General features: G+C 43.6%; 1 protein-coding gene across 2 annotated transcripts in view; it reads right to left on the bottom strand.

Moving 5' to 3' along the window:
• Window positions 1–16942, bottom strand: part of ptch1 (patched 1) — a 52281-nt gene extending 35339 nt beyond the window's left edge. The window contains exons 1-2 of one of the 2 annotated variants that reach the window (XM_038703977.1): window positions 16777–16942; window positions 12961–13153 (exon numbers count right to left, since the gene is read on the bottom strand). In XM_038703977.1, coding sequence (XP_038559905.1) covers window positions 12961–13153; window positions 16777–16779 — 196 coding nt within the window. In that variant the 5' untranslated portion in view covers window positions 16780–16942. Of the gene's footprint in view, window positions 1–12960; window positions 13154–14624; window positions 15174–16776 lie in introns of those variants that run through there. The other variant, XM_038703975.1, reaches the window with a different exon arrangement.
• Between the last annotated feature and the right edge of the window lie 4437 nt (window positions 16943–21379).

Raw genomic sequence — 21379 nt, 5'->3', positions numbered from 1 at the left:
ACCCCAGTACAGCCAAGGCAAGTCTGGCAAAGTCTCACACACACACACACACACACACACACACACACACACACACACACACACACACACGCAGGCACTTGCAGTCATGCAAGCAAGGGCAAAGACTCAAATTTTCTATCAAAGGCAAGATCAAACAAACAGATAACAACTGTCCATGTTCTGTACATGTTTTTTTTTTGCAATTTTCATACTTTACTTTACTAGATTTGTGTGTGTGTGTGTGTGTGCATGTCTGCATGTGAATCCTTCAGTACTCAGTATCTGTGTCTGATTTATGAGTAGAGGATTTGAGCCCTTCCATCATCAGTGACTGAACGCTCAGTGAAAGCTTGGGCAATTTATAGACATCTCCTTTCACTTGCTGACACACACACACACACACACACACACACACACACACACACACACACACACACACACACACACACACACACACACACACACACACACACACACACACACACACACACACACACACACACACACACACACACACACACAAAACATGAAAATGCCCAGTGAGAGAGCAAACTGTGTGAAAAATCGGTTACATTTTATTATGCCTTAATCCAATTTAACAATTCCGCTTGATTCGTGCAACAGCAGGCATAGATTGAATATTTTCAGCCCATTGTAATTGGCATTAAAGTTGAACATAAGCACGCCTGTTCTGCTGAGCTGGACCACCCAGTCAGACCAATGGAGCAGGGAGGGAGGGGGCCATGTCTTGGGGCATTAGGAAAACACACTTGATTTCTTTTTTTCTGGACCCAAACAGCATTCCCATCTGATCCTGTCTGAAGGCATGTTTATAATACTCATCATTAATAGCAGGCCTAGGCTAACCGGAGCGACATGCTTTCCACTGCTGGGCCAGCTACACAGCTACGTTACACCAGCCCTCCCTTCACAAGAGCACTCATGGAAATGATTTAGACCCTACGCACACTGACAGCGCACTAACAAGTCGACTTGTCTGGTACACTCAGCGCTCAAAGGCAAAGCTAAACCGAGGACTGGATAGAGTGCGCAAAGGGAAAAATGGGAACACAGGTATGAGAGAAAGAGGCGCATCCATTTTCAGTTTCTACATGTGCAAGAAGAGGAGGAAAGGTCTGATTAAAATAAAATGGGGGTGTGGGCTCACTGTCTGTGAATGAACACATTCCAAGTTGTGGACTGCCACCCAAAGACCTCGAGTTTACAGCAAGCAGCGAGGAATGGGACAAGTCAAAGGAATGTACTCTCTCTCTACAGGAAACAGCACATCACGGCCTCGGGCTTAGAGAATTCCACACTTCACGAGGTTACAGCGTTTGGGGTCAACACTCACACAGCCTCGGGGTGAAATTAACACCCCAGCTGGACCGAGAAAATGTGTGTGTGTGTGCGAGCATGTGCATGTGAGTGTATGTGTGTACACACAGCTGTGTTTCTTCAATGACACATATTCCCATTTTCCATATAAGAAAACTAGTTGACCCCAGCATGTGTTGGTTTCTTGAAGGTGTCCCGCTCTAGGCTCAGCTGCGGTGACCTAAAACAATGTGTCACTGACTTCCTAAAAAGCTCCCTATACCAGCTCCGTTTCTCTCTTACTTCCTTATTCTATCCTTTCTTTCTTATTGTGCTCTTCTCTTTCAACAAATTTACATTGATAGCTGATTATTCTTTTGACTATTAATTTAGAACATGCCCATCTGATGTTACGACAGCCACAAAGTAAGGTATTAAACATGCTCAACTGCTCTGACCAGTAGCCAAACCTCACCAAAACATAACGTTTACAGTGAAGTAAAACTGATAAAAACAGGAAATTCTCACATTAGGAGTTTCATATATGATACCAATAACCAAAATTGTCATAAATCTTCAAACATCTGTCATTGATTGATTGATTGATTTACAGCTGAAGCACTTCCTCTATTAATCAATAGACAAATAAGTGGTCAGCAGCAATCTAACATAACTGGTTAATTGAAGTCATTCTTTAATCATAAATTTGGTTCAAGTTTCAATGTAAACTCTTGCTGTTTTTTTTAGTCTTCTGTGAAAACAAACTAAACACTTCGAATTTTGGACAACAAGATAGTTGAATATGTCAGCATGTGCTGCCGGGCAACTTGTGATGGGCATTTATCATTATTTTCTGACATTTTATAGACCAAAACAACCAATTAATCAAGAAATTAATCTGCAGGTTAATCGATAATACAAATAGTTATTAGTTGCAGCATTTGAATTTGACCATTCATGTCAGCACTGCCCTCCACCAACCATTTCTTCATCCATAAGTCCTGTTAATGTGTAAGGTGTGCTACAATGCTTGTGTAAGCGTTACTAATGCTTGGTGAATGATCAAAAACAATTTTTAAAGTTCTCAAAAATAGACCTAAACAGAAGAGAAGAGAAGCAGGCCTATGTGTGTCACTGTATTGGGGCGCTCAGTGCGGGCATTCAGTGTGTTGCATAACATTAACCCCTGGTCCCCCCTATTCTCAAAGTAGGGGAACGGGGGGCGGTGGGGACGAAGGGAGAGAAAATAGGTTTCTAAGGAACTGACATCACCCCCTCCCTCCTTTCAGTCCTGAACTCCCCCTCCTCTTTATACTCTCATTTTCTCTCTCTCTGCTCTATTCAGCACTTCTCTGTGATTGGCCAGATCATGATGGCAATCAGCCCGGCCCCTCTGTCAAAGCCAGCCCACCCCCCTTTCCCCTTGCTAACTTTTTCTCTTTTCCATGCAACACACAGCTCCACCCCCTGCACATCTTACGCCTGACAACGGAAACATCCCGAACCTTCAAGGGAAAAAAAAACACACCTCCAGCAGCAAACAACTCCTACAGTGTGATACTGGTCTTAAAAACACACTTTGCTCATACTGTACGCACAAACATTACAGAAACAGAAACAGGAATAACAGCGTATCTCTACCTGAACATTTTTGCACATTTTATTTATAAATAATAACCTTTTCAGCAGATGTAGAAACAGTTTAAAGCCCTTGTGATTTCCACCATCACTAACAGAGGTCTGATCCAATATTTGACCTTGCCATTAAGATGCTAAAAGGGATCAGGACCTTGTGTACACATACGCAGACATACTGTATGTGCATGCATGTGGCTAAACACATCTTTTTGTGTGTGCGTGTGCGTCTGTGTGTGTGTGTGCGGAGAGAAAGGATTAGCTGGATTAGGCCCTCTCTCAGCAGGGACCCCCTGTGGTGATGAGGAAGCCCCCCGAAACCAGGTCATCTCTCCGCCACCAAGTCTACAGCGACCTCCCATACCCTAAGCCCTGAATACCGCCAAAGGAACAGAGGAGGACAACAAAGCTAAAAAATAAATAAATAATAAACAGCCAAAAGCTACTTCATGGAAGCTACTTGAGAAGATACCTTAACAAAGTCAATGGATGAAAACACATGTGGACCTGATGCAGATGTTCATTTTGCTAAACTTATCAGATGTTATAGACAAGAAATTTGTCAAATGTACGCAACAGGAAGACTTGACATAGGATGTGACCCCTGTTGCATGAGATGTCAACATGTAACAAAAATGTCAAAATCAACATAGTGTTTATGGATGGGTATTCTAGTGGGACTGTTCTCCGATCCGGTAATTGTCAGGATAGAAATGTCATCATCTCCATGTACAGGATAAGATGAAACAAAGGGTTTCATATGGAAAATTAGACACAGCTGCTTATGCTAAGGCTGCTCGTCAAGTTACTTAAGAGCTTTAGCAATGAAAGACAAATGTACAGAAGGCATACGACAGATGCATTTGCTTTAGTATGAATCCAAGTCGCATGATTATCTCTGTCATATATACATCATTTGACCTTGGATCTTGGCCCTCGTGAGTGGTCAGTCTTTTAGGTCTCCACCTCATGTCAGCATTTACAGTATATTCATTTAGAATACTATTTTTAGTTCTTCAAGAGCTCTAGAAATTAAAGATGAATGTGTAGAATATGTACTATAAATGCAGTCTCTCACATCCTGCGTGGTCCCTGCTACCGGTCACTACACATGTCCCCTCATCACGTCACCACCTCCTCTTGTCTACTCCTTCTCAGCTGCTACTGACAATCATATGACCCACCTGTTGCCTCCCTCCACCGTTCGTCTGCTTCTACCTTCTGCCAACTGCTGTGACTCTGTGTCTGCCTGTAACTCGACACTCACTTTGTTCCTTGGATTTTCTTGCCAAGTAAATATCTGCTACTACATATTATTGCTGCTGCATCTTGACAGACCCACTCAAAACGCTGGTTAAATGTCAACAATTGTCAGGTGAGGTGTATGTATCACGTCTAACAAAATTCAACGGTCAACAATTTCCTGTTAAAGTCACAACTTCTGAAAGAAACAATCAGCTAATTTCGTTTTGCTTACAACTTGAGCCTTTTGTCGTATGTTGGACTGCATTAGAAGGAAAGAGCAAAAGTGTGACTTCACCATCCACATCCACTATTCTTTTCTCCCTCTATCAAAACTCCTAAAGCCTTGATAAATCACTGCAACAACTGGTCTTTCACCATGTATTGTCAGTGTTACTCCGATAAAGTAAGTCACTGCTCCATTGCCATATCAACCTATTGCAAGTGTACCTTGTCAATGCTGAGGATGTTTCACTATTGGATGAGCTTTTTGCAAAAATATATGAAGTTATGTGACAGATTTGACTTTTTTTTTACAATGAATTTCAATCCTTCTGTGTTCCTCATCAAAATGAGCCCACTGTTTTTATCTGAGTTCAAGGGGGACTTGCATGCTCTCTCTGTTGCAGCAGCAGTAGTACTAGCAGTAATAGTTGTAGTGGTTGTGGTAGCAGCATACACAGCAGTACACAAAGCAGTAATAGTAGTTTTGAATGTGGGCTCAGAAATGCAGGTGTGCACACAGCCACAAATATGTGATGAAAGGCCTCACTGAGAGCTGAGACCCTATCTGACCCCCCCCCCCCCGCTGCCCTTGCTCTCTCTTTCAGCTTTCAAAGAGGAGGGGGCTGCCACACGGAGGAATAGTAAAACAAACGAGGTAAGTAATGACTGCGAAAGAAATGGAAAAAAGTGAGCGGATCACAGAAGTGAGGGGAAGAAATGATAACAGAAAGTGGAAGTGCTCCGACATGCAGCTGTAGCAGGGTGTCTCCTCATGCAGTTACACACCCCCAAGCACCCCGACCCCTGACACTAATGTGACACCCCAGCTGCCAGCCCCGCCCCCACCCCTCTCCTAACCCATACCACCAACCCTCACCCCCCAGCTCCAGCATTACCATATGTATGGCTCCCCTCGCCCCTGATTATGCTAATCACCTGTCCGGCCCCTGCAGCCCCTAAAATGGGTGTATTTAGCAGTCGGCTGGCTCCCAATGCAGCTTCCCCTGCGCCCGAGGTGTACATTCACACACTCCTCAATGGGCAGATTCTTCCACGTTGCTGCCTTCATTCAGGTCCCACTCTCCCCTCCCAACCCCCCACCTCCAACCTAAAAAAAAAAAAAAAAAATTCTATTCAGTGCCAGTGGATTCACAGTGCAGTGGAAAGAGTACTAGGGTAAGGGTTGAAGAAAAAACGCTGACAGAAAGTCAGTGTTTGTAGCATGTGCACACATGTGTGCAGTGGTTGTGGTTCAATTAAAAATACCCAAGACATCAGGCAAATTATATATTAATTGGTGTATACAACCAAGAGGACATATTTGATCGTATACTGCCATTGTAAGTAATGTAAAATCGTTAAAAAAAATCTCCAGAGACAGTACGCTATTTTGTTTAGTAAAATAAGTAAAATCAAACATCTTGTGACTCTTCCATCAACTCCAGCTCTACTGGAATAAAAAAAAAATTAAAAATCATATCCTATATCTCCTGTTAGTGCCTGTCAAACATAGGCCAGGTGAGCGATCTCCCACTGCGACATTTACTGCTCTGTTATTGGCCCACAGCCCAGCCATAACAGACCGTGACATGAGTCTGAACAGCCAATCTCAACCAGCCATCTCTCTGTCATTTCCTGGAAAGATGGTCCATGATTCCAGGTATCCCAAAATCACACATTCCTATATGCGGAACAGAAGACGTGGAGACAGAAACCGAGAGAGGGTGAATGGAAGAAAGAGAGAAAAACAAAAAGAAACTTTTTTTCCCAGGTTACTCCATTCTTGAGAACAGACATTTTTTTCAGAGCTTGTTTTCAGAGCTTGTTTTCTCTCAATGCTCATGAGAGCGATGAGAGTGAACCAAAACAGTAAAGTTACGTGTCAATGAGCTGTAAGATGCTAAAACACCTTGTAGAGCTGAAGCTTTTTTTTTCCTGCACACAACTACTGTTGCCCTGGACAAAAATATCAGATGTAAACGTCCAAACCAGAGAACCATGCAGAAAATGACAGAAAAATGTGATACTAATCTGGCCATGCTAAACAGCCCGTTGTGTCGGGACACAAGTGTTCTCAATGTCCTGTTGCTTCAGTCATACTTGCAGGGCGGTCTTTATATGGGAGACAATTTCACTTTGACGCATACCGACTCAATCTGGAGCCTCAAACCTCTCAATCATCCGAGAGAGGAAATGTTTTATATCTTTGTATCTTTATGCCTTGCGTGTGCATGTGTGGTACTTGTGTAATTGCTATTGCTGCCAGATTTCTATGACGTTGTGCTGCAGGAATTGCAATGAACTATACTACTACGTACGTAATCCATGTGTGCCGGAGGGGCTCAGAAATTCAGACGACACACACAATTTGGGGATGTTTATAGCATGTTTGCATGAAATATTCTCTGCGCTGCAGTCTTAAAAGCATCACTCCACACCCCAATCTCTCTCCTGGTGCACGGTAGGCACTGCAGCCAAAACACAAACACACTACTGCCACTATACTTCTGCTTCTTTCCTTGCGCCGTACCCCCCCCCCCCACACACACACACACACACTCTCTCTCACTTTGCTGTTTTGGACTTTCTCCACCCCTCTGGCAGTCAGCGCTGTGAGGGAGGGAAGAGAGGAAAGGGGAAGAGGGAGGGATAGGAGGGGAGGGAAGGGAAGGAGAGAGGCCAGACCACCCTGCTCTCATGGCAGGGCTGAGTGTTTACATTGCCGTGGCTCACTCTGTAATACATCTGGCATTCTGAGGCCACTCTCTCCAGCCAGGGACGGGGGAGTGGTGGAAGAGGGGGGGGGGGGTGCTCGGGTAAAAAGAGAGACCTTTCTGGCAGAGAGGAAAAGAGAGGGATAGAAGGGGGAGAGAGGGAGAGAAGGGAGAGAGAGGGAGAGAAGTAGGTTGAGGGGGGTGGGTAATTCTCTCCACAGTCTCCTGTGGTCGGTCATTCGCAGGGCTCTGGTTTTTGAATAAGAGCGCCTGAAAGAATGCAAAATGTAAACAGAGAGCTTGGAGGCATCTCAGGATGTTGTTTGTGAATGGGAGTGCGTTCGCCTTGAGAGCATACATACACGCGGACATGCACAGCATGGTTAACGGGCAAAATTTTAAACGTTTTCTCACATTTACTTTCGTCAAGTAGGGCTAATATACACACGACTGCTTTCAAACGAGGGAGAGCTAGGTTGAGAAAACAGCGCTGTAAGTCACGGTACAGTACCAGAGGCGCAATGTTTCCCCACACTAAATCCCTCACCAGCTAGTCTGCACTTTTCATCAACTCGTAAAGTTTAACACAACAAACTGGAATGTTATTCCTTCTATAGAGCTTTAATCCTGTTTGTGTTTATCAGTTCTCTACAAACTTAATTGAGTCCAGTTTGGAAAATGTAAAAAGTATAGGTGCATGTGTGTGTGTGCATGCATGCACGCTCACATTTGTGTGCGACTGCCTACAATTGTGTGTGTGAGAGAGTGAAATAGGTGGAGAGAGAGAGACAGATGACTCTATGTAGTGTATTCTGTGCAAAAATATTGGGTGTGGGCGCATTTCTGTGTTTGATTGCTTGCGGCTGCTGAATGAAAGTGGTTGGAGATACAGCATAAGGGACAGAGGAAAAGAAAAAGAGAGGAAAAGAAAGAAAGAGAGGAAAACAGATGAAAAGAAGAGAAGAGGAAGAAGAGAAAATAGCAAAAAGAGGCCCTTCGAAATAGCCTGCCATGCCAGCCCTGGTCAACCACCTACGTGTGTGTGTGTGTGTGTGTGTGTGTGTGTGTGTGCGCGTGTGTGTGTGCGTGTGCGTGCGTGTGTGTGTGCGCGTGTGTGCGCGTGTGTATCCATGCATGTATCAATGCTCCCATACACATCAAAAGCTGGATAATTCAATCATGCAAACCACAGTCCTCTCAGTGGAGACGCCACATCCAGAGCACTCCTCCTCAACATCTTCGTCCACAAGAAAGGCTGTCAAGACTTCTTCCGCATGCACTTAGCATTATACCGCTCCCTTCTCCACTGCCATTACCAGCAAAACAACAAAACAACCACCAACTCTGTCAACTCAGCTCTTAATCACACTAGATACAAAACAGACATGCAAGGGAGGGAGGGAGTTGGTTTAGGAGAAGATGTTTGGTCCTATCAGACTGGAGGCTTAAGATGCACACAAACATGGATTGGCACCATTGTAAGTGTTACCATATTGATGATCTGAAATACGTCGGAGGCAGTAGAATTTTAACATTCTGGAAGAATGAGTTTTGAATTTCCCTCCTCTTTGTCATTCCTCAAAAATATATTCTGCCATTTAAGCAAGAATGATGTACTTAAGATAATGAAGAATGTGGATATTTATTTGAACTAGAATCACACTGTAATTCAGAGAATAAAGCAAAAATTTTATCATATTCACTGCCCCCTGCTGGAGGACAATGTCAAAAGGCTAAACACAAATTCATTAAATGAAAACATGATACAGAAGAACAATGCTCACTCTCCTAACGACATTTGGTTCATGTGATGCACACACAGGCACACATGAATATATACAGGACACAAACAACGCCTGGTGACAGCTGCGACTCCTGCTGCATTTCTTCCACCCCTCCCATCCTCCGCCCCCCCTCTCCTCTGCTGTGAGTCTTCACTCTGCACCCAGACCACAGGGTGAGTATCAGGTGAGGTTTTAAATAGTGGGGCCTCTACGAGATGACCTCAGGGTCTCAGGGGTCTACCCCCGTGGCCCCTGGCCTCTACACTTATGTCCCCCAAGAAAGCGCTCCGGGAACAGGGGCCTACCCTCTGTCTGAAGCCTCAATCCACAGCCCTATGCCCCTCGTCCAGGCCATAATTCTGGGGGACTGTAAACTTATTTCAACTTGAATCGCTCACACATTTCTCTGTGTGGGTCAACTCAAGCTCACCCGTAATGAAAACAAAAGACATCCTCTGAACACTACAGACCCCGTCCTCTCTTTACTCTAAGTTAAAGCTACAGGCTAACCACAACTCAGCACAGATTACAGTACAGCAGTTTCAACTTCAACCTTTGCTCGGAGCTTGAGCTTCAAAAGCCCCACTTCCAAATGCTCTCCTGTCTGTCCCCTCTCTCAGCACAGAAACAGAGCAAAAGAGTGAGGGGCCGTCCAACAGGAAGGGCCAATGTTTATGCGATACTGTTTTAATTAGAGGCAGGCCACGCTGCTGTTTTCTTTACAATTTGGCCTATGTTTGCCTTAACCCAGAATGCCAAGGGATGGCTCCATTTTCCATTTGTGGCCAGAAGGAACTCTAAAGGGGCCTTATTCCGCTCTCTATGTCTCTGCTGCCCTGAATGTGGCTTATACTTAATCATCGCAAGATCATGTAGAATCATCTGCAATTTGAAACTGAGGATGTATGTGAACACAGGCCAACAGGCATGTGTTCTGGCATTGAGGAAAGCACACAGAGGGCAGCGGGCAACGTTTGTGTGTGGGGAGACCACAATACTACAACTTCCTGTTTGAGCTAATAATTTCCTGTGAGCGCCACAGTGGACATAAACACAGCGATTATCTGCAGTGTGGATGTAATCTGCCCTAAATACAGGGCACTATCATTTTTATGTGGTCTAGGTAAGAAAGAAAAAAAGGCTTATTACTATCATTCCCTAAATGTTTAGCAAAAAACAAACCCCCATACATCCTCAGAGGTTTGACACAATCGCCTCTTTGTGCCGGCATATGTCTCACTCCCAATTGGTCTCTGTCGCTTTGTCTAATAAACAGAACTTCCTGTGTCTGAGTGTTTATAAACAGTGCTGAGTGAGCACTGTGTGAGAAGAGACAATCCCTGTGAAAGTGTCGGCACGTGACAGCGCGTAAAATAAACACACTAGCCAGCTCCGGTACCCAGCTAATGGTGGTCTTCTGACGACCCCAACCGCCTCGGCACTACCAGAAAGCAGGTGACGACAGACAATGAGATCACCAGTGTAAAAATGCAGCTCCAGCTCAATTGTAAAGGAACTGAGAGATCTGGTGTGAACTGTGTGTGTGTGTGTGTGTGTGTGTGTGTGTGTGTGTGTGTGTGTGTGTGTGTGTGTGTGTGTGTGTGTGTGTGTGTGTGTGTGTGTGTGCGCGTACACAGGCCACACAGCTTCCAGGCAGGGTCGTCCATGGGTCGCCTGCAGAGGGCAGTTCCAAATGAAACATAAACAGTTGCTCTGTCCTCTCCTCCTCGCTCCTCTTTTTTCCTTCAGTACAATGGGCCAGTCCTACAGCACGGCCCAGCACAGTGTTCCATGGTCCAGGCAGAACTAATCTATCCCTCAGCTGTGCAGTCTAATCTAAACAAACAGATCTCTCCCTATCAACATCTGGAAGCCCTCACGTACTGGGACCTAGGAAACCACCGCAGCCCAGGCTCTTTGTCAGTGTCTGTGTGTGTATGAGCAGGTCTCTGTGTATCGGCATGGGCCAGTGCAAAACCACGTCGTAGATGTCTACAAGAGGTCACTATACTTTGTCATCTGTCTGTCAGGTTCAACACAAAGCCAGCCTGTTCTGACAATGCCTAAAACTCTACGGTTCAACTTCAGTGAAAGACAAAAAGTAAAATAAGGCACCAGCAAATACAAAGGCTATATAACAATATAATCATCAGGTATGTGCTGATGAATTTGATGTGACACCAGTAGTGCCGCAGCTAACTGTACATTGGGGCAGATGGATAGTTTTTTTAATAAGTGATTAATCTTGTAGTCCACAAAACATCTAAGAATAATGACAAAAAAAAACAATCACATGTTGCAAGTAAGCTTAAATGTGGCTGTATAATGTTTGCTGTTTGCTGTTTCATGAAGCAAAGCAGCTGTTGCCAGCTTGAATTCATGACAGTTACAAAGTATTTCAATTGAGAAAGTTTTCAAAGTGCCAAGATGCATCAAAACATCCACAGAAACTCAGATTACTACAGCACAATGAACTTCTCTGCTGTCCTTCTGTCTGCTCAGTATGCTCCAAATAATAGGTTTGCCAACATACGGCTAAACACACTACTTCCAAAAAGAACTCCCAGAAACAGTGTGAGAACAGTAAATATAGAGGAATGGCAATCAGAAGTTACCAGGGCCCAAAGTGATGTCCTTCAATTTCTGGTTTTCAATTTTTTGCTTTATAGAAAATTAAAATCCAAAGATATTACATTTACAATGACATGAAACAGGCAAAGCTGGCAACATCACAATACACAGGCTGTTCCCAGCACATGTCTTCATCATCATCATTTTTGATGAATGACTATTAATTCCCAAAATATTATTATTATTTTTCTGTCAATCATTTTCTTGCCATGCAGCTTCATTTGGTGCCCCTAGTATACACGACCGTGGTCTAACATATGAAAAGGGTGTGAAAACAGTGTATTCCTCTGGCTACCATTAGGAGACCTGTACTGAAGAGACTCCCCTCTGCCTAAACTGCTGTCAAGTGCGCCTGCGCCCCAGATTAGAAGAACACGCTGTCTGTCAGACCACTGTCACAGCGCACTAGGAGAGAACAGCCAACCCTGGAGGAGGTGTTTGATCTGCACAGGAATCAGTCTGCTTTAATGTTTGATGTTATAAAATATCCTTTTTATATTTTAGGGAGGGTAGTTAAAATGAGGAGAAAATAGAAAAGGCAGCCACATAAACATGACAGCAACTATGTGTAAACAACTTTTGTGTCTTTTTAATGATCAAAGGATAATTATCGCCCTTTTCAGCAGCAAAATCTGCTCCTCCATTCATGACTCCTGCAGACCACTCTGGCCCTAAGTGCAGGAATGTGGATCAAAGGAAAGGAAAAAGTACAGCCCCTTCCCTTTACCCCCCAAGTGCCACCCGTATGCATGTTCCTTTTTTCCTTAAAGAAATTTCAGTCTTCTTAAGTTGTTTCTAAAAAAAATGAAATAAAACAAGTGCATTGCCTGCCCACTCCACAAACACGAGTTCCTGTCCTGACTCCGCTTTTTCCCTGCAGCCGGAGACAAATCTTTTTGGAAAGTTGAGAGCTGTCCAAAACGGACCACACACAGTCTCTGAGCATTCAACTGCTGGGGGCAGGCAGACACACACTCACACACACTCTCACAAAATGGCGGCTTTGACAAAAATTTCCTCTCCCCCAAAAGCTTCTTATGAACCTAATTACAACCTTACTTCTGAGTGTAGTTACAGTCACTTTTTGCACATCTTGTGTGTGAAACTAACATGGTTTTTATGTTAGGATAAATTATTTACAAGTTTCAGTTGGCCACTTACCAGGGCATAAACAATAAACAATCCCCCCTGGCTTGTTTAGTAGCGCCCACCAGTCCCCTCTTCTTAAAATGTAAACCATCCCATGCCCTTCTAAACATGCAACATCAAATTGTATAGCTTCAAAGGCAGTGAAAGAAAGATTAATCCAAGCATCTTACATTCAAACACACACACACACACACACACACACGAAAAGCATATAAACTCAACACAACTTTTTAAAAACAGAGTGACCAAAAAAAGTGACTTACCTTCCACCCAGAGTTTCTCCACGTCCGTCTCCAAATTAGCTGCCCTTAAGCCCACAGCAAAAGCTCCGAAAATCATGAGGCCCACAACCAAAAACTTTCCGCAGTTCTTTTGTATGTAACAGCCCAGCCTAAATAAAAGTCTCTGGAACTTCGCTCTCAGCCATAGAGGTGCTTTCCTCCCAGTCGCCTTCCCCTAAGATGAGACAAGAGTCGTAACATTACTCTCAGTTGAAGTACAAAACACTGCACTTACCTGGACAGGTAAATCTGTAGGGTTTGAGAGAAAAGGTTTAATGTTATACAAGCAAAGACGGTGACTATCACAGGTGGTCCAAATTGTATTCATGTCAAAGAGTCCCAAAATATTTAAGCTACGGGCCCCAATTACACCCTAGGAATCTCACCTGAGAAGACCAGTTGTTATGATTCGCTATAAGACTGTAAATACCCCTGTAGTGACAGCTCTAAGGGAAATGGAAGCTGTGATCAAAATAATAAAAAAAACACATTCACTGTATCATTCCACCTAACCTGTGATGACTGAAATACACACATCTGCTGAGGACCACCTAGAAGCTAGTGAGGACTCCCCAGAGTGGGAGCCACAGGTTCTGTCATATCAGTAACATGTATAAACTGCAACCTTAGCAGGATACATGCAAAAGGAAGATATCTTGTAGGTCACCCACACACAGTCTGGTCCATTCGTGTCACTCCACTGCTACAGGGATAAGTTGTGAATATTCTGGGTGTCACAGGTTTGTGTTGCTAGGCTCCAAAACAGGTTTGCAGATGGACCTCTAGAGTGGACAGAAGTAAAGGTGTCTCTATTTCACTTATATCCTTGTGCAAAAATGTCACCTACAGGTTCTTAAACTCCTTTTTGAATGCATAATATTCCTGTGAAATAGCACCATATAGTCCCTATGAACAGACTGAAAAATACCTTAAATTGTAATAAAGGTTTACTCCCCACTGCACAAACATCTTTCGGGAGTAGTGTAATTTGTCATTGAAGTAGCCTAACACCCACACACACCCACACTGTGATATTAAATACCCTGAAAAAGGTGCATGTGGTAAAACCCACAAATACCACCACACACACACACACACAACTCCACTCCCCGTCCAGCAGCCCGTGTGTTCCGACCTGCATGGGGAGTGGAGGAGCCATCACGGGGGACTCACAATATTTGTGAACGGAAGAGGGCAGCCACATGGATTTTTTTTCCTTTACGCGAGTCCCCCAAGTTCCGACACTGTCATACAAACTTACAACTTAGCCACCAAAACGTTTCACGCAGCTCCCGGGAAACGTCAAGTTGGATGTTATGAAAACAGTGTTAGGCTAGTGTTGGAGGAGAGTGAAAAGCTGCATGTTTTGCCTTGCCTCTGACCGTTACAGGTTGGGATGTTGCATTGGGGAACAATCGAGTGGCGTGCAAATATCTCATCCTAAGCCGGTGGCACACTCTAAACAGCCTATTGCACAAATCAAAACAACGTTAGGCTCGCTACAACCTTGCCTTACCCCTGCGTCCCCCTGCCCAGCCCGTCTCCGTTACCTAGCAGCAACTGGACATAGTTTGGCCACTTTCTCGGCGAACACAATGAAAACAAGACCATAAAGCTCTTTCCAGGTTAAGATGAGAAATAAGCACCTCTGTTATTTGCTCCAAAGCGAAGCCCGCATCGCAGTAACTCGGCCGCTGCAAATACTCCAAATCCAGCGGTGTGTTGCGGGTATAGTTCCCCCTGTTCCTCCGCGTTATCCTCGGCCGATCGGGGTCTCTGTTTTCCTGCTCGGAGGGCGCATTAGCAGCCGAGGCCATGTTGCGGGGACTGCGAGACCGTTTCCCACTTTATAGTATTTCCCCGAAAGCGTGTAGCGATATCCCAAGGCAACAAAGTTTCACTCTCGGAGATCTCACACCCGTGAAGTAGGACTTCATACTCCTGTTGGAGACGGCGAGTCAAAGTCTGCGCCTTCCATCCCAACATTTCGTGATCCGGAGGTCTCCACCGCTTTCACCGCATTCACCGTGTCTCTAAAAAAAAGTAAGTTTCTCTCAAAAAGCGAGGTGCACAAAGTGATTCCCATACACAAGTCGTCGGGTAAGAAACCTCGATGGTCGTAGCATTCTGGTGGTGATCTATGTGGTCTTCCCCTGGGCCGCGCGTCACGGCCAACTCTGAGATTCAATAGAAGAGGAGAAAAAGACCTCTCTCCATTTGGAGGCAGAGAAGGAGGAGGGGTGAAAATAGAAAAAAAAGACTCGAGATCCCGCCTCTGGGGCTGTCAGATCGCAGGAGTTTCTTGCATCTGATTGGTTCCAGAAGGGCAAAAATTACTCAGCAAACACGACTATTATTAGCTGCTTAGCAACAGCTCACTAAAGTAGAGGGACCACCCAGGCAGAGAGACCTCATGTGTGCATCTCCAACTTCAGGGGAGGCTCGCTGAGGGCCAAACCCGCTTGATGCGTTTGGTGTTTTGAGTTTCCACACAGCGCCTTGTCGCTGGAAAGAAACATTTCCCTGACAGGGCTGAAGTCTTGAGGCAAGGTACACAGCGTGTGCGTCGGAAGGATGGTGAGGAATGTCAGAACGGCAGTTTTTAACTTTGATATTTTTTTTCTACCGCAGTTTCTAGGCCCTACAGCGGTTCAGAGTAGGTGTTGTTACAATGTCAGCCTTTAGTAGAATATAGGCTGGTCTTTATAGTGTGAAAAAAATATACTTCTATGTCACGTTATTTCTTCGTTAAGCTGTTTGTGCAAATGACAGGAATACATCTAAAACTTGAAAATGTTTGGATTTCAGTTAATAAAGTTATGGTTGCAATGATCAAACACAATAATACACAGCTCAGCTGCAGCTGACAATTGTGTCAGCTAATCACAATTGTGTTTCTCCAACCACATCTCAATCTGTAGACAAAATCCAACAACATATAAGATGTAAAATATCATCATCAAAATAATTTGACAAAATGGTCACAAATAACTGTGGGTGAAAAGCTGACTTCAGTGTATTAAATATTATGCGCTATTACGCATGGGACTGTGTATATGTCTCCTTTTTATTCATTTTATTATCCAGCTAATTGATAACGCCTACAATTATCCAGTGTTACAATATCAAAATAGTGCGTTTATGTATTTAGTTGATATTAAATTACCTCATATTTCACATAGACCAGCTGCAGACACAAATGCACAAGATGCAATTTGTGCGCATTACCCATGCAATGTTAAACGTTTTGAGCTTCAGCTACACGGACCTAATGCCTACATAGCATTTCATCAATATATTTACCATTAATCGTCTATATAGGAGACGTTTCCTTACACATATATAATCAAGTAGCTTAATGCAGTAGTCAAAGTGAGTGTCACTTTAATTAACTATCAGCGCTTTTTTTCAGTAGGTTTCTTTTTACTATAGGCTGCTATTCCAGAAGATGTGTAACATTTTGCAAATAGCGGTTAAAATAAGGCATAGCCAAGGATTTAAAGGCTTATCAGGTTATAAAAACAGACATCAGTGTATTCTTATGTTCAAAACAACATCTGTTTCCCTAAATCTCAAAAACCTTAATGGCCCCGAAAAATGGAAGAAAGAAAATCTAATCTAAAAACTTTCTAATTTCACCTCGTTTAACTGTCTTAGTGAACGTGAAAAATAAAAAAGGCACAACAAAACAAAGGAATTGAGCTAGGCTAATAAGCCCCTGTAGACAAATGATGGACTAGTCTATCTGCAGCCCAGACTTCACACCTGAGCCATCCGCGACGAGCAGCGCGCACTTACCATCTTCAGTCCAGGTGGGGAGAGCTTTCTGAACAAATCCGTGAAATCCGACCCCCGTGGAGAAAGAAACGTGTCAATTACGATAAAAGATAAAAAAGAACTGCGTGACTGTTGTGAGCAGGAAAAAAACCCGTCTTGGTCGCAGGCATCCTGCTCTGGGTCGGAAAAGGTTCACTCACAATTACATGGCTGTTCCGTTTTGGCCACGTGGGTGGTCCCATTAGCTGCATAGGCAGGACCCTTCGACTGTCACGTGATTAGCCCAAACTTGTAAACAGCACCAACCCATGTAGAGCAGCATCCCGAGTCTCAGCCAGTCAATGACACACACACATACACACACACACACACACACGACACACTCAGAGAGTGAGAGAGCGAGAGAGACATAGAGAAAGTCAGAGAGAGAGAGAGAGGGAGAGAGAGAGCGCGCGCACAGGTGCACACACGAATACATTTGTGTACAAATGAGTGTATGCATTGCATACACAGCTGATGACATGGCTATAGAAACATATTTTGCACACATTACCACCATAAATGCCATTTTAAGCAGATCTATTCTTTCTGTGTGTTTTTATTTGGCTAAATCACAAGCTTGAACTGTAATACTCTGTTTGGACTGACCCCACCCCGTTTAAAAGAGGTTTTTCTTTCAGGAAAGCTCAGATGATGTCAGGTAATTGCTAAGGTTTTCATCTAACAAAGTTATCTATTCAGTCCCATCAACATGTAGATTTTTGTTTGGAATCAGTATGGTTGGGTGTGGTGGAGACCACCATGGCCACTGCAATAATAACATCACTTCGCTGGCATCGGATATCCCTAGTGGTCTTAGGGAGTGCAAAGTTAGGCTGCGATGCCCCCTAATGCCCCTGCACAGAACCAGGCCTGTCTCAGTGGAAAGTGCCCTTATAGCAAGCAGGAGCCAGAACTGCTGCACCCTATCTGTGCTAGACATGTTCAGGTTGTTGTCATGAAGGCAGCGCTGTAGGACTCCATCAATGAGCCAAAGGTCATTGGGAAAAATGGTCCTCCCCTCCAAATACTGTAGTGTAGAGGCTGTAAAGATATGCCAGTAAAAATGCTCTAGGAGATTATATTGCAAGCATCTGTGTGAACTAATGAAATACGTATGCACATAAGATGCCAAAACACCCTTGACCAAACATGAGTATATTTCCTTTTTTTTCACTTACAATCATGTGCTAATATGAATCGGATGGACTAATTGTTCACTTTAGGAATTATACCAAGCAGGGAGACATGTATTCCAAATCAGCTTCTTTTAATTTAGCGATTGTATTATATATTTTTGGTGAAATTCAGAGCTTTTCTCTAGTTTGCTCTAACAACGACACAGCAAGTAATGTAACTAACGTTTGCTAGGTTGCGGGTTAGCAACAGTTGCTGCTGTGAAGCTAAAGCCTAGTTCACACTACACGATTTTTAGTCCAACTTGCCGGTTGGTATGCACGGCGATGACAAGTAATCGGGGGTAAATCAGCGATCGATCAGCGGCCGCCAGTCATTATGTGTGAACTACTCAACGACGCATCAAAACAGCTCCCCAAAACACACATCACTGACACATCGCAGACGCCAGCCAGATATCTAGCATGCCAAATATCTGGAGGAGTCGGCCGACTCGACATCCACATCCAGGCAATGAGAGCAAGCAGCTACTTTTTCACTGCAAAACACTTTTAACTCACCTCTGCCTCTCTCTGTAGCATAGACAATCCCTGCTATGTGTGTGCTAATCCATTCTTTCACCCATATTCTTTGTCTTTATAATACAAAACGTGGTTCAGAGACCAGCGTCGGGTGGCAAATCCGTTGTCAGCTCGTGTAGTGTGTGACCCTCTGTCACTGATCAGTCACATAGTGTGAACACCACAACGACGAAGTTGTGTAGTGTGAACGGCACAGCCATCGGCAACCGACGCTGAAAGTCATGTTGTCTGCACGAACCTTAACATGCAGTGGGGCAAGACAGTCTCAGAACTAGCACACCAGCTTCAAACAGTGATACTCACAACTTTCCTGCTACAATAGCTAACATCACAACAACACCATGTCTTGGCAAACTGGAAAGTGAGCTGAATGTCAATGGGCAAGTAATTTAAAGTTACCTGACACAAATCATGGCTGTAATGGTGTTGTGTGGGGGGGACAGCAGAAAGAAAGAGTGTGAGAATGCAATAAAAACACACCTCTTTATTGAAAACAAATGCACTCAAGATCCCAGAAAGAATGTCTCTCAAACGCAAAAAGAAAAACAATTCGTAGGCCTTGGTGTAAGGGGTTCTTGGTGCTTAAAAGATCGTGTGATGTTTTCCATTCATCTAGATGCAGACAGAGCACATCTGGCTTTAGCTGCACAATACTGTTGGTAAGACATATGCACCTTTTCTTAGCAGTTTGGTGACTATACCATACCTTAGTGTAGGTGTACTTACATGTTAAGATGACTGTATGACTGCGTGTCTTTGTGATAATTCTGATTAATCACAACTTGTGTTTTTAGTTTTGGCGAGAATTTCTTTTGGTGATATCAACATTGCACCTAGTTAAGTAGCTAGGGCAAGAAATGCAAGCATTCAGACAATCACAGAGGTTTTATAGAAGAGATTGGGTGATCCAAACCTATTGAAAAGGGAAAATAAGAGTAAAATTATTACCTAAACTGGACTTTGTAATCATCCATAAATAGCAACTTTCTGCTTCAACTATGCTTACTTTTTCCTTCCCCACACCCAACTCAGTCAGCTGAGTGAGAGCTTTTTCACTTGAACAAAATCAGATTTTTCCACGACCTCTGTGAGACAATCGTTGCTGTCAAACTGTTTCTTCCTCTGCTGCTGTCAGCTGCCATTTCAGTCAGATTAATGCAACCCACCTACTCACCTCCAGTTTCCATCACAACTAGTGGGCTCGTCAGACGCCCCGCTCACACATTACACCCATCTTCATTTCGAGTCTACTCAATGGAATATTCTTGCAATGACTACGGCATGAATATCCCTAGAAAATGATTACGTCATGATGACGTCTTATCGCCAAAGACTCCTCAGGTACCTGTTAAATAATTTGTGTTGTGCACATTACATAAAATAAATGAATTTATTACTCTTTAAGCACTTCTTCAATTAAATTCTCCTGACTGAAATGTAGTTGTACATTGTTTCCTGTGCAAGCAGGGATTATTACTGTCATTTCAGTTGCACTCACTTGTTTTTATTTTATTATGAAATGGTTTAGAGAATCTGGCTAAACTGTTGGCTTATTTACAACTTGACGGATGATATGACTGCTCGTGTTTCTTTGCCCTGATGGACAAAGTTGTATCAATGTTGCTGCATTCCCAGATGTCAGCAATTACTTTGGTGAGTACAATGTTATCATAAGTAGCAGAAATAATTTGACAAAAGTATGAAAATAAGACCCATGTTGTATTAAACTGGAATTATCCTTTAGGGTGCAGGTTTCTATCGGCGAGGCTGTACATTTATATTCACTAGCAAATTTCCCTGTCAGTGCACCTCCACAGTATCCCCCTTTGGAAGGCCCACACAGGTACCGTTTCCAATATTTCTGCCAAGTCATAAAACTATCCCCTCCTCCTCCATCTTGACCCAGCTTCTGGCTCCCCCTGGTTCATCATGGCTGCCTGTTAAGCTGAGTGCATGGCGAGAGCCTGCTGGGATGTTTATGTTCTAGCTCAAGGTTGTCTTCAATCATACACAGAGCTGTTTGACAGCTTGCAGCACCGCCTGGCCTCTGTTTACCTCTCCCAATTTCCGACTGGCTTTGTATGCACAATCGGAGCAGCTCAGGGAGGATCCAAGAGGACTATTCCACCATTCTCCATCGAGCAGCGACACAGAGAAGTGGACCAAAAGCATCATACCGTTACACAGAAAATGCTTGTGTTTGACTGACTTAATCAGAAAAAAGCAGCCCAACACATTTAAAATATGTGTTTGAAATAACTCAAGTTGATTTAGTATTTCTTGGGGTCATTAGTATTTTAAACATTGTTAATGTGGATACATGGTTGAAATGGTAATGTTTCATAAAAAAACTTGAAAGGATATTTGAAAACGGGGAAATGAGAAGAGAAGGAGTCTGACGGAGAGTGTGTGACTGCAGATGCAAAACTCAAAATTGCAGATGAATATTGTTTTTGATTTGAGGGAATTTAAGCACTTTTAACTCCTATTAGTTTTGTTTGGACTCTGTGTAACAGTCTACCTCACTGTCTGGCCGACATTCCCTGTATGATCTGGGATAGACAATGTTGGAGCTGGCTGATATTTAGACAAGGCAGTGGTCTGTTCTGCAGAACTGGCCTGAGAAGCTGTAATTTTTGGAAATAAGTTCAGCCCCCAATGTTAACAGGAAACGTGTGCTGCTCTGAATGTATACACATGGCCTCAACAAATAAGCAGTATAATACAAAATCAACGCTGTGGCTCCACAGAAAGACAAGGGAAAAGAAAGAAGGAGAGTGAGACAATCTGAAATAGGCAGGGAGAGCAGTCAAACTGATGGAGCTGGCTTGTCAACAACTTATAGTAGTTAAGAAAGAAAGGAAATT

Source organism: Micropterus salmoides, unplaced genomic scaffold (assembly GCF_014851395.1).
Source record: "Micropterus salmoides isolate LMB-PRFRI ecotype aquatic unplaced genomic scaffold, ASM1485139v1 Ms_hic_scaffold_7, whole genome shotgun sequence".
NCBI classification, from domain to species: Eukaryota; Metazoa; Chordata; class Actinopteri; order Centrarchiformes; family Centrarchidae; genus Micropterus; species Micropterus salmoides.
Note: the sequence above shows the minus strand (reverse complement) of the source record. Positions and strands in the feature narration are given on the sequence as shown.